This window comes from Poecile atricapillus, chromosome W (genome assembly GCF_030490865.1).
Source record: "Poecile atricapillus isolate bPoeAtr1 chromosome W, bPoeAtr1.hap1, whole genome shotgun sequence".
NCBI lineage: Eukaryota > Metazoa > Chordata > Aves > Passeriformes > Paridae > Poecile > Poecile atricapillus.
The window spans coordinates 99,321,938-99,335,120 of NC_081288.1; the positions used below are offsets into that span (position 1 = coordinate 99,321,938).

A 13,183-nucleotide genomic window follows, 5' to 3' on the forward strand; every position below is an offset into this window, starting at 1 on the left:
GGAGTGTCCTGGGGTGAGTTTACTTTTAAGATAGCTTTGGGAGCTAAGGAAGTTGAAACTGCTGGAGGATGATGGGAGTTTTTTCTCTTGACCAATGACTGGTCATTTCTGAGAATTGGCGGCGGTTTTAACCATTGAGAAGTGAGATCAACCTGTGAACACCTACCTTAAGATGTAAGGCCATGAATTTCTTGTTGTCTTTAGTTTACGGTTCTTGAAGACGTAGCAGGCTCCGGATCAGCCTCCTCCCCTGCCACCAGGCTGGACAAGGCCGGGGGGGGGGGTCGGGGGGGGGCGAGTGGGCCCAGGCCGGGCCAGGCCGGTTCCCTGCAGTTTCTGCCACTGATGAGTTCCACCAGAAACCACCGAGTAAAGAGAGGCCATCGCAGACAGCTCCAGCCACCAGCTCTGGCAGAGATAACAAGACCAGCTACAAGGCCTGGGCAAGATTTTAACTCTTTCATTACCCAGATGAGACTTGCAGATTAATCCTTTTTTCCAGAGAGAGAAAGAGAGAGTAATCAACATGTAAAGAGACCCTATAAACTATCAAAGACAGTGAAGAAAAGAATTAAACCTCAGAAGAAGTAGAGAATAAGGAGATGCTTTAATAAGCTGAAATATTTTTCTGTTGAAGCTATGGAGATGGACAATAGTGTTCTGAAAAAAAACCTCATTTAATTCATGACAAAGTATATTGGGAGGAATGGAGTGTTTCAAAGTGTGGATTTTGAGCAAAATGGTGAAGTGGTTGTGATACTGTAAGATGCTGGAAGAGAGTGAGAGAAGAAGTAATAGTTAAAGGTTTGTGGCTTTTAAGAAGCAAAGAGAAAACTCCTGTTTCCAGACAGGCTCACAAAAACAGATGAAGAGAACTTTTACCTTTGAATAACTCATCCTTAAAAATTACATCCCTAGACTCATGACCCACACACACCTCAGAGTGATGTGAAATGGGAGGAGTGAACTGATGGCAGATTTTTTTTTCCGGGCAGCTGGCATCAGAGAAATAGAAAGCTATGAAGAAAAATAGTTTTCTTGTGAGAAACTTCATGGATTAGCAGAATAAGACTTCTGTTTCTCTACAAAGACTGATGAAAAGACTCTAGCAAGAATTGGGACTGTTTTAACCACCAAAGTTTTTTTGTCTCTATGTTGTCATGTGAACAAGGAAATAGTTGGGTAGTGGGGGAGAAAAGGGTTTTCTGGAGGTTTTATTCTGGTTTTCTTATTCTTGTAGTTTTTGTTAATAAACTTTCTTTATTCCCTTTTAAGTTTTAAGCCTGTTTTGCTCTTGTTCTAATCCATATCTCACAGCAAGAAATAAGTAAGTTTTCTAGTGATTTTTTAGTTACTGCTTTAAAACCACGACAGGGAGCTGGGGTTGTTTAGCCTGGAGCAAAGGAGGCTCAAGGAAGACATTGCTCTCTAGAATTACCTGAAAGAGGTTGTAGCCAGGTGGGTGTTGATCTGTCTTTCTCAAGTAGTAAGTAATAGGATGGGGGGAAGAGGAGTCAAGTTGCACAAGGGGAGGTTTAGATTGGACATAAGGAAATATTTCTTCACCAAAAGGGAAGCATTGGAACAGGCTGCCTAGGGAAGTGGTGTAGTCAACATCCCTGGAGTTATTTAAAAGATGTGTAGATGTGCTTAGGGGCATGGTTTAGTGGTGGATTTGGCTGTGCTGGGTTAATGTTTAAGTCCCATTATCTTAAAAAACCCCATGATAATAAAGGGTTTTTTCCAACCTGATTCTATGATCCTAAAAAATATTGTTTTGACACTGCAACAAAGAGTTCTGGTGGAAAGTATGACGTTTTTCCCATTTACTACATTGTTTATTGGAAACTGTTTTTAGCATTCTGAAAGCTTCATAAAACTGATAATTTCACATTTTTTACCAAAAAATTATAGCTTTTAAGTAGATATAGTGTCTTCTTCATTTTTTTTCTTTTGTGTAACTAAAGGAATAGTTCAATCCCTCTGTCAGTATTTTCTCCCTTTTCAGAGTTGCTTTTCCAGGTAGCTCTTAACATTTTTAGAGTTTGTAATAGTGTATTTTGAACATAGCCTGCTTTAACAACTCAGCATCATCCTCATTTCCTTTTAAAAAAAAATCCTAAACCTAAACCATCCCAACAGTTTGTAGTAAAAGTTCTTCTGTCAAACTTCCTTTTCTTTATTTACAGGATTATTGCCATGTGTGGAGATTATTACATTGGTGGACGTCGCTTTGCTTCACTCTCAGACCTAATTGGTTATTACAGTCATGTGTCTTGTTTGCTGAAGGGGGAAAAACTATTCTTTCCAGTAGCACCTCCAGAGGCAAGTAGTAAAATTTTAAAATGTCATTTACTTAAATGTTAATATCATTAGTCTTGCTATCAATATTCATAGTTTTCTATGAAAAAAGCCTTGTAGATGGCTTCCCCTAGTTCTAGACCTATCTCAGCATATGGTGAAGTATAATGAATATATAAACAAGGCTTTACTGATAGAAACTAATGATAAAAAATTGGTTTTTAATAAAAATCTGTAATGAGAAAGCTAGATGTCAGGTACTGCAGCTATCTCCAAATGTAGTAATAACATTGTACATAAACTGAAATAAGAAAATGTGTGGGTTTTGGCTATTAAAGAGCACTGTTATAATGTAGGGTTTTACACAGATTTAATACATTATATCAAAATAATATTACTGTTTTGAAGCAAAGATTTTGAAATACACATCCTTGAAATAACCAAAGCTCCTGAAAGCTGTTTCTTTTAAGTGACTATCCTTAAGACAATATCAGTAATTATCAGTATGAGTAATGTCTCCCTTCCCCCTCAAATGAAGATGTTTCTGAATATTAAATTTTCACAAGTTTCCACTAAGAAGAAGTAAGTTGAAAAATGCTCTTTCAAGGGAATTACATTGCTAGTAATTTGATTTTTGGAGATAACATGACTGATAATGTTACAGGGCTAGAAGCAAAATGAAGACTTTTTTAGATAACTTCAGGAATTGAGCATTTCCAGCTCTTACTATTTTTGACCCTTTAAAAACTTAAACCTATCAAAGGTATACAAATTACTACTACTAGTCTTTTGCCTCAGACTAGCATAATGTTGGGGAGAAGAAGATACACTGGAATGAAAGGGAAAATTAATATCTTTGAACTCTTCTCTAAAATTGTAGCCTGTGGAAGATAGAAGGAGAGTTCGAGCAATTCTACCTTACACCAAAGTGCCAGAAACTGATGAAATAAGGTACGTTTTAATAATAGGTAGAAGCATATGTGAAATTCTTGGAGTATTTATAAAACCTAATGATTTAGGTATATGTTCACTATGCAAATACTTTCCAGTTGCATCTTATTTATAATTGACTTAATGCTCTGGGAGGTTAAAGGTATGATGCCTGCCTTTTTTTTTTTTTTTTTCTTCCACTGTATATATTATTTGGAAAAGATGCAAAACCAGCAGTCCTATATCTAATGGAAGAACATATACTAGTTGCTTGGAATTAATACTGCTTTCCTGATATATCAGTTTTCTTCCAGATGAAAAAAGAAAAGCCAGATTTGAAAGATGTTTGTAGTAATTTCTGATGAGACTGTCTTGGTTTCACATGTTGATAGAACATGCTGGTGTAATTGTGAATAAGGTTCTTGATAGGATGATTAACCTAAGATTATATAGAAAAGTATATGACAGCTTTATATCCTCATTGGGGTAAAAAAATATCCAGTCCATTCTGATCTCTATAAAAAACACTTTGAGGATACTCCTCTTTGAGAAGACCTTCTTCTAAGTATACAATAAGGTAGTAAGACAGGAGGGAACTCCCTAATTGTATATTGAAAGTAGGGCTCCTTTCTATACTTATGCATAATAGGGTCCATCAAGTCCAGTAAATGCCTAATTGCACCTACCAACTTAAGAGGAAAAAGTATTTAATTACTCTGCTATGGTAACAAAAATTACAGGAAATTGTAAAGTTCTATGTGTCTGGCTAGGTTTCTGAGATCTGCATGGTAAAATAGTCTGTTCATAGCAAAATTGGTAAAAAAGTACACTGTTTTAGGTCAAATTAATGTATTATACTCTTGTAATGTACTCTTGAAGATGTAATGTATTTCAGGGAATCTTGACTTAATTTTAATGTCATAATTAATATTTAGAAAGCTTGAAGATGGCTTTGCTGTCTATTGTACATTGTTAAGATTTAGGTTCATTAGTAGCTGAATTAATTCTAAGTATTTTCATTAGGCTTTTTTTTATTCTTGCCTTTTACTTTGTGCTAAAATTAATGCATTTTTTGTTACTATGTCACAGATGAATTGTTAAAAGAAGTCATTGTTGTGGGGTTAATTAAAAGGGTTTTATTAATGATTAAAGAATTATTAAATGATAATTACTACTGTTCACTCAGAGTGGGTGCATCTATCACACCCTCTCAAGAGATGTTCAGTAGAAAATTGCTATCTAATTTTGGTTGTTGTTGAACTTCAGTACTGTGTAGCTATTGCCTGTATCCTTGATACATCATTTGACTTGATTGAGAAGTCCCCCTGTGCTCCAGTGAAAGGTTTTCTGTGGGAATTGAGAGAACACAGACCATGCTATGCAAGCAAAGCCAGTTTATTACACTAAACACCTGTATTTATAGTTCTCTAAGTTCTGTACAAAATTTTCCACTCAGACCCCTTTGCCCCTGTTCCCTTAGTAACACAATCTTTTTGGTTATCAGCTCCTTGTTACATTCTTGCATTCTTGGTGCATTAATTGCGCCAGCAATGTCCTTGTTACATCTTCTCTTGTCAGAGCTGTCAGAGTGACCAGACATGATGTCTTCACTTTTGTTCTTGCTTTGAGTTTATCTCTCCCACGGCTTTCACTGTACCAGGGCCAGGAGGTCGGCGGTGCTACCCAGCTCAGCTTCTGTAGCTGTCTGATCTTCCACAGTTTTCATATGACCTGATGTTATGGTTTAACCCTGGCCAGCAACTAAGCACCAACAGACACTGGGGCAGCAATTTTCCTGGATGGATGCCTTTTCGCTGCTGTTTTTTCTTGCACTTCTTGTACTTGAGCTTTCAGTCTCCAGGTAGGTTCACCATCTCACTTCCTTATGTCCTCCCCCTGGTCATGGCAGATAGAACCACAGGGTGGGATGTGGTGTGTGTCACTGATTGTAGTTGTTTAGATTTGCCAATTTCATTTCTCGGCTAATGCACCAAATAAATGTCGTGGTTTTAAAGCAGCAACTAAAAAAAAAAATCACTAGAAAACTTACTTACTTCTTGCTGTGAAACATGGATTAGAACAAGAGCAAAACAGGCTTAAAACTTAAAAGGGAATAAAGAAAGTTTATTAACAAAAACTACAAGAATAAGAAACCAGAATAAAACTTCCAGAATAACCCTTTTCTCCCCCACTACCCAACTATTTCCTTGTTCACATGACAACATAGAGACAAAAAAACTTTGGTGGTTAAAACAGTCCCAATTCTTGCTAGAGTCTTTTCATCAGTCTTTGTAGAGAAACAGAAGTCTTATTCTGCTAATCCATGGAGTTTCTCACAAGAAAACCATTTCTTTTATAGCTTTTTATTTCTATGATGCCAGCTGCCCGGAAAAAGAAATCTGCCATCAGTTCACTCCTCCCATTTCACATCACTCTGAGGTGTGTGTGGGTCATGAGTCTAGGGATGTAATTTTTAAGGATGAGTTATTCAAAGGTAAAAGTTCTCTTCATCTGTTTTTGTGAGCCTGTCTATAAACAGGAGTTTTCTCTTTGCTTCTTAAAAGCCACAAACCTTTAACTATTACTTCTTCTCTCACTCTGTTCCAGCATCTTACAGTATCACAACCACTTCACCATTTTGCTCAAAATCCACACTTTGAAACACTCCATTCCTCCCAATATACTTTGTCATGAATTAAAGGAGTTTTTTTTCAGAACACTATTGTCCATCTCTATAGTTTTAGCAAAAGAATATTTCAGCTTATTAAAGCATCTCCTTATTTCTCTCCCCATCTGAAGCCTAATTTCTTTCTTCACTGTTTTTGATAGTTGATGTTGTCTCTTTACATGTTGATCACTCTCTCTTCCCTTCTCTCTGGAAAAAGGATTAACTCTGCAAGTCTCATCTGGGTGGTAAAAGAGTTAAAATCCTGCTTAAGTTGCAGGTGTTCATGGTGCCAGGTTTCAGCTCAGCGGCACTTAGAGCCAGGAGTCTCTCGAGAAAAAGTTTCAGCCACTCCAAAGACTTCTCAGGAATCTGCAGCAGAGCTCGGCCCTGGCCTGGGCCTGAGAGAAAATCTACAGGCTCCATCTCCTGGTTCGGGAACTGGGGCAGGCCCAGCCCAGCCCCCGCCCAGGCCACATGGCCTGGGCAGGAGCCAGGAGGCCAGCTACAGTTCTGCTACCTTTCAAAGCCAGAAACAAAGAGACCAAGAAATTCCCAGGCTTAGGTCTTAAGGTGGTGTTCACAAGTTGATCTCACTTTTCAATGGTCAAAACTGCTGTCAATTCTTAGAAATGGCCATTTATTGGCCAGGAGAAAAACTCCCATCTGCCTCCTTTTAACTTAACAGCCTCAGTTTTAACTTCTTTAGGTGTTTCTCTTTGTTTTCTTAAATGCCAATCTATCACACTAATAAACCTCTTCCCAAGCACAAAAAGGTTGACTCTTAACAGCCAAGATGTTTTTCACTATGGGTGAGGAAGACTTATCCTTCTTTAATTGCTGGGACAATTGTTGGAACAGTTTCTCTACAGACGAGACCCAGGGAGGAAATGAGATTCTCTTTTAATTCTCAAGTTGGCTGGCTAATCCAACCACAGTTTTTGTGTCTATCTGTTAGCGTTCAGGATCACACACAACCACGAATGGTTATATGAAGGTGCTTTATTTAAAGAGCTCTGGGTGTCAGGGGTACACATACCCAAATCTGACCCCCTTTGGTTTTCGAGTTGAACATATTTTATACTCTATCGTTATGCGACTTACATATTAATTATTAAACTTACATTGTTCTATTGTATGCATTGTTTTTACCCAAGCATGAATTTTTCGTGATCCCCCCTTAGCCCACTAACATGGTTCCCCATGTTCTCTAAACAATAATTATATCTAATCACATCTAACAATTCTATCATTTATCATATACTGACTACGCAGGTGCAGCTTGACCTGGTCTTTAGCAAGCACAAGGCCTAACATTTCCCAGGGCCTGCTTTTCCTAGGGCTTTCCAAACCTAAGTCCCCGAATTTTCTAAGATTTTAAGACCTTTTACTATCATATCCAGCTCATTACTGCCAGGTTGTTGGTGTACAGTGTTGGTATACTTCATACAAACTTTCACCACATGGGCCATGTGCATGGGATTTCACACGGCTCGTTGGATACCTGCTTGTCATATACCTCCACCACAGTTAATTCCCTCAGATACTGGATACTTCCCCTAGTGGTAGACACCTTGCTTTGGGAATTTGTAGGTCCTTCCTTGATGGGATATCTGTCCATACTTGATGGAAGCTGCCTCCAAAGACTGAAGATTTCCACCCCTTTTACAATCCTTTTGTCAGTGACCTTATTCCTAACAAGGGATCCCAGCTGCTAGGTTTCCTTACCCTCTAATTCCTGATGTTTGGCCCCAATATCCCAGCATCAGAATAACTAGCTGACAATTTGTTCACCTGGTTGATGGCTTCACATATCTCACTGCTTGCTTAGGGATAGGGGTTGTATGGTTTCTGTCTCATTTATGATTTCATTCTTTCCCTCTCTTTTTAATTATAGAGGTGACTGATATAGTTGACTGCTGGGTTTTTGATTTAGTCACAGTGTCTATTGGTATGTTTTCAGATCCAGAAGACTCTGTCCTTGAGGGTGCTGAACAATTCTAAACAGTGTTGGTTGGTGCAGGCCAGGCCCCAGTAGAGTGTGATAAGTTGTAGCTCTTTGGAATATCTTTTTTCAAATATTCTATCACTTCATCAGGATCTGGGAGTGAAGTCTTAGACCACTGGAGGTGACAACTTTTCTGGATACCTGCCCATATTTTCCTATATGCCTGTGTCCTGAATAACCCAAAATGTTATTGTTTTCTATATCTATCTGTGCCCAAAAAATGTTACTGTCTCTTTAAGGCCTGGCAGCTCAGCCAGAAACAAACTCATGAGGCGGGAGGGGGAGGTTGCCAGGGCCATTTAAAAAGTCAGAGTTGCTCAACCAGAGCTTCCTCTTGTCTTTTGGCTTGATTCGCAACAGTAGCAACCTGAAAAGCTGCATTTCACAATCAAAAACTGTTTCAGAGTGAAATTTGCAACACCTATTGGCAGTGTGAAAAACGAGGTTCACATATTTTTATATAGAATTTAAAAGTTTAATAGAAAGACAATTAGGAGATAAAGTAAAATATACAGATACGGCCGGGTGTCTCTGCATTCAGCCAAGAGAGCACACCTTACTAAGAAAGGATTGTCCCTTAAAAACAGAACCCTACTACATATCCATAAATTCTCATACATATTCATACATTCTTTTTAAGTTTTTTGATGTTCCTTTGTTTAGTTTTTACCTTGCCCCCTTCCCAATAGATCAGTCTTCTTGGCGCCACTGGGTTTTATATCGTCTGATAAAGGATGCAATAAATTCTTCTCTTGGAGGGCTTGGAGGACAAGATAATCTTAAGAATGCAGGGGGGTCTCTGACTATCTTTTCAGTCTCTGGGTTATATAAACAAAAGTAGTTTGTGCTTTAATATCATGTTATAGCCTAACATATATATGTATTATACGGCTATTTCTAAGTTTCGTCAATAACAGAAATAAAAGAAACCATATTAATACAACAAAGTTTTCTAACCTTATACATATAACATTCATTATAATATTTGCAAAAAGCCAATAATATAATATGCACTTATAACAGCAGCGCAAAGCTGGAGCCGGGCTGGGGTTGGGCCACCACTCATCCATGCTTGAGAGTCCAGTTTCTTCTCCCCATTGGAACAGGAACCCAAGACAGCAGCACCAACACCCACACAGTCCACTGGGTGGCAGGAGGTGACAGCAAGCAGCAGCACTGACTTCACACATGCCAGCAATTCCCATCTGCCACTAGAGCTGCTTTGTAAGCTCCTACCTTCCCAGTTTTTTTGTTCCAAGGGGAAGCTTGAGCCGAGCAGGATTTGTCTGCCATCTTTTCCCTTTGCCCCGCTACACGTGGTTGCTTGTGGAGGGCGCCATCTTGGGGGAGGGGTTACTCCTCCATTTTGAGTTTCTCTTTGTTCCTTGGGTATCCGCAAGATTTCAGCAACTTTGTAACTAAGTGCCTATTACTGTTATTTTTTTGCCTGTTGCTATTTTGGCTTTTTTTAGTAAACTGTTATTTTTTCACTTATATTTACTTGTATTCATTCCTTATTGGTGGAAAGGGATTGGTTAAAACTATAAGGGGAGGTAACTCATTTTAGAGTGTCCACCTCTTAAATTGTCTTAAACCACGATACCTTGCCACCCATAACCACACTGCTGTGGCATCTGGGTGATATTCTTAAATTGCTTGTTAAACTTGGAAAAAGCCAAAATAATATTCTAAGAAATACCAAAAGGAGTATTTTCATGACCCAAGAATGTTTAAGATACTGAAGAGTTGTTATAATGAGGGAGAAAGCATCACATAAGAAGGTGGTGAAGTTACCATTCTCTATTTCCTCCACGAAAATCCTCTTGGCGGAAGTTTAATTCTTATTTGTCTTCATGAGACAGTTCCTGAAGTACAGTAATGGAATCAGTACAGAGCCCAAATAGCAGATTAAGCTCAAGGCTAGTGTTATTAATAAATCAATCAAATTTTATCAATAAGGATTTTATTGAAAAATTTGCAAAATCAAAATTTCGGGACAGCCACAATTAAAGACAACGCTGAGCCCAGGGTTGACGTCGGGTGAACTCTGAACCAGCCTCTATTGCACTGATTCTCCCAAGTTCACAAACTGTCTATTGTAGTGCTGAGTTTTATACAGTTTTTTCGGCCTGAGGCTATGCAGTCTCAGTTTTTTTCCTCCATGATGTGTTGTTACATATTCATATTTTTGCTGTTGAACTGATGATGAGTTTTCTGGGAAGGCGATGAGGTCTGAGTGGATTTTTGGGAAGCAATCTTTGAGATGTTGAGTTTTGCTGAGTTTTTCCCAGAAGGGGATGAAGTCTGAGTGGTTTTTTTTTCTTTCGGGAGACTGACATTGAGATGCATGGTCAACTGAATTGGTATCATGTGCTGATCGCGGAATCATTAGTGGCTCGTCTTATCTGAGTGGATTCATCTCTTTCCTGGCGCCCCCTTTGTTCTTTTGCAAAAAGTCCTGAGTTCTTTGTCGTTGTGGCAATCCCCCGCTTGCTCATGTTTTATGCATTATGCTTGAGTTATCTTTGTGCACTATACACACAAATTATATAAAAAATACATATATTAGAGCTAGTGTTTTAGTAATAAATATCCCAGGCAAAACACCACTAAGTGCTACAGAGCACAGAAAACTGCAAAAGCCAAAACCAATCTTTAACATGTACAGTAAAAAAGAGAGCATGGCACAGATCAGATAAACTAATGTTTAGGAGAGAAAGATCAATATTGGGACCAGCAGCTGTTAACAGATATGAGTTCCTTCTAATACCTTCTGGTAAAATCTGTTACTATCTCAAACACTTTGAGGACCCTGTTGGGTACCAAAAATGACTGTTGTGGTTTAATTCCAGATGGCAGCTAAGCATCCCACAGCCTATTGCTCCCTCCCTCCTGGTGGAATGGGGGAAGAATTAGAAGGGTAAAAATGAGACATCCGTGAGTTGAGATAAAGACAGTTTTAATCATTAAAAATAAATTTTAAAATAAATGTTGTAAGGGAAAAATCCACCCACCAACTAACAAAGAGAGCGGAAAATAAAACCCAAGAAAAACAAGTTATGCAAATGAAAGCAGTTGGATATCACCAACAGACTGATGCCCAGACAGTCCTCAAGCACACTGTCTGCCCCCTCATAGGAGCTACTATGAAGAAATTTAACTCTGTTCTAGTGAAAACCAGTATACCTGAGTTTAGGATTACACTTAAGGAATAACTTATACTAACTTTCCAGTAATGAAACTCCTTTGAATTGTGAAAAACGAGATTCACTTTCCTTAATAAATTATAAAAAAAATTAATATAAACAAAAAGACAATTAGGAGACAAAGGAAATAAAACAAAAGATTAAAACGGCCGGGTGCCCCTGGCGCGTTGCCATGAACACACCTGATATCTTTGGAACATTCTTTTTATCCCCTCCTGCTGTGAGGGTTTAATGCATATTCAAACTTTTCTGAGAAGCATTTTGCATGGTTATGCCCTGAACCCGCCTCTTCAGAGCATGCTTCGTATGTTTTTTATTTTTGCTGATCATCATTTTATTTGAATTTGATTTCCTTTCTTTGCAAGCAGTCAGTGCTGATAACAGTCTGGGCCCCTCATTCTGCCACTGGTGACAGCTGGGCTTCATGTTCTTCTGCTGCCAATGGCCTGGTCCTGGCTGCTGATAACAGCCTGGTCTCCATTGTCCTTCCGCTGATAACAGCTTGGGCCCCACTGTCTTTGCCCTCTGGGGTTTCCTTGCTTTGTACCACGAAATTCCTTTAAGCTTAAAACTTGTTAGCAAGAGAAAAAGTACATACATAACCAAAAAGTATTTAACATATAATATTCATCCTAATACTTGTGAAAGCCAATATCTCAATATGGATTTATAACAGAATGTTTTAATGCTTTGTATTTATACTTGTTGTAGCTGGTTCTGGGAGTCTGTTTGACCCCCCAGCTGCCACCGCAGACTTCCTGTATAGGGGTCTCACGAGGAACGGCTGTCCAGGGGTCTCAGGCAGTTTCCAGCCAGGGGTAACTGCCGCTGCCCGAATCGGCCTCTTTTGCCTCGGCTAGCTGTGGCCGATGTCAGCGGCAGGAGTGGGGAACCAGGCTAGCACTGCGAGGCTCAACCTGGAACCTCCAGAGCTCCTCTGCGCTCTGGCGTTGAGGCTTACAGGGCGACACGGGTTGTGACGAAGGGAGAAAGAGTGCTCAAACTCCTCCGATTTCCCAGGAACAAGTTTATTCCAACAGGTGCGGGGCTGGGATCACAGGGGAGAGGTCTGAGCCGAGACCCTGGGCACCCCCATGCGCCAGGTTTTAAGGACCGTGGGCGGCTCGTATGGTGACCAATGGGACAACAGCAACGGAGGGGTTAAGGGTGGGGATTACAATATGCAGGACCAATGGTAGGGACCCGGGGGGGGGAAAGCAACTGTACAATCAATAGGGCGTCGAGGAAGGGATGATAGGCAGGGAAAGAACTGGAACAAAAGGTGGGGGTTCACATAGATTGACAGGGCTTAGGGGCAGGATTAGGGTGATGGATGGGGAACAATCTGGAAAAATGGGAAGGGTTTACCATGATGGGCACCTGGGGACAAACCATTCTTTATGACCGGGGAGCAACTGGGGTAAACTACCTCTGAACTTAATAAAACCAAGCAATATGGGCGGCAACATCTCCCCCTTTCCTTTTAAGAAACAGAGGAAGGCGTGGGGTCTAGGGGAGCAGAGGGTACAGCAAACCATTCAGGAGTGGGAGAGGGAAGAGGAGGAGGAGGGGAAAGAGGGTTTACATCAACATAGTTAACTTGCCGTGGGGGGAATAACAAAGAAAGGATAAATTGAATTAAACACTTCCGCAACACCGCGAATGTACCTAATAAAATTCACAAAAACAATCTATAATATGGTTCTTATAACAGAAGAGAGCCATCCGGAGACACCCCATCCTGCAGGAGCACGGTGGCTAGTGCGACGTTCGGGGTGGTCATCCTTCTGATGGCTCTCTAAAATTAAAGGAAAACAAATACTTCAGTTAACATAAAGGGAGAGCAAAAAATCAATAGAGAAAAGGGGTTCGAGACATTCCTCCTCCTCGTCGTCCTCGGGGGTTACTGGGGCGGCCTGCACGGACGCAGCGACATCCTCTTGCTCATCTGGTGGCCTGGTAGGATGTTTTGGGACATAAGGTTTCACCCACTTTTGTGGGATCCACCTTAGTCCCTGGGGCGAGGAGACGCAAGCGTAACCTCGCCCCCAGGTCACCAGATCGAATGGACCC

At 40.1% G+C, this 13,183-nt stretch overlaps 1 protein-coding gene across 7 annotated transcripts in view; it reads left to right on the plus strand.

Annotated features, from left to right (window-relative positions):
• The window catches only part of LOC131591631 (ras GTPase-activating protein 1-like), a 183,982-nt gene that overhangs the window by 49,948 nt on the left and 120,851 nt on the right, over positions 1-13,183 (plus strand). For 6 of the 7 annotated variants that reach the window (XR_009280424.1, XR_009280423.1, XM_058862524.1 and 3 more), the window contains exons 3-4: positions 2,190-2,325; positions 3,182-3,252. The exons of the other annotated variant lie outside the window; for it this stretch is intronic. Coding sequence is in view for 4 of the 6 variants with exons in the window: in XM_058862524.1 (XP_058718507.1) it covers positions 2,190-2,325; positions 3,182-3,252 (207 nt within the window). In the remaining 2 variants the exon portion in view is untranslated. The remainder of the gene's footprint in view (positions 1-2,189; positions 2,326-3,181; positions 3,253-13,183) is intronic. 7 annotated transcript variants of the gene reach the window in all.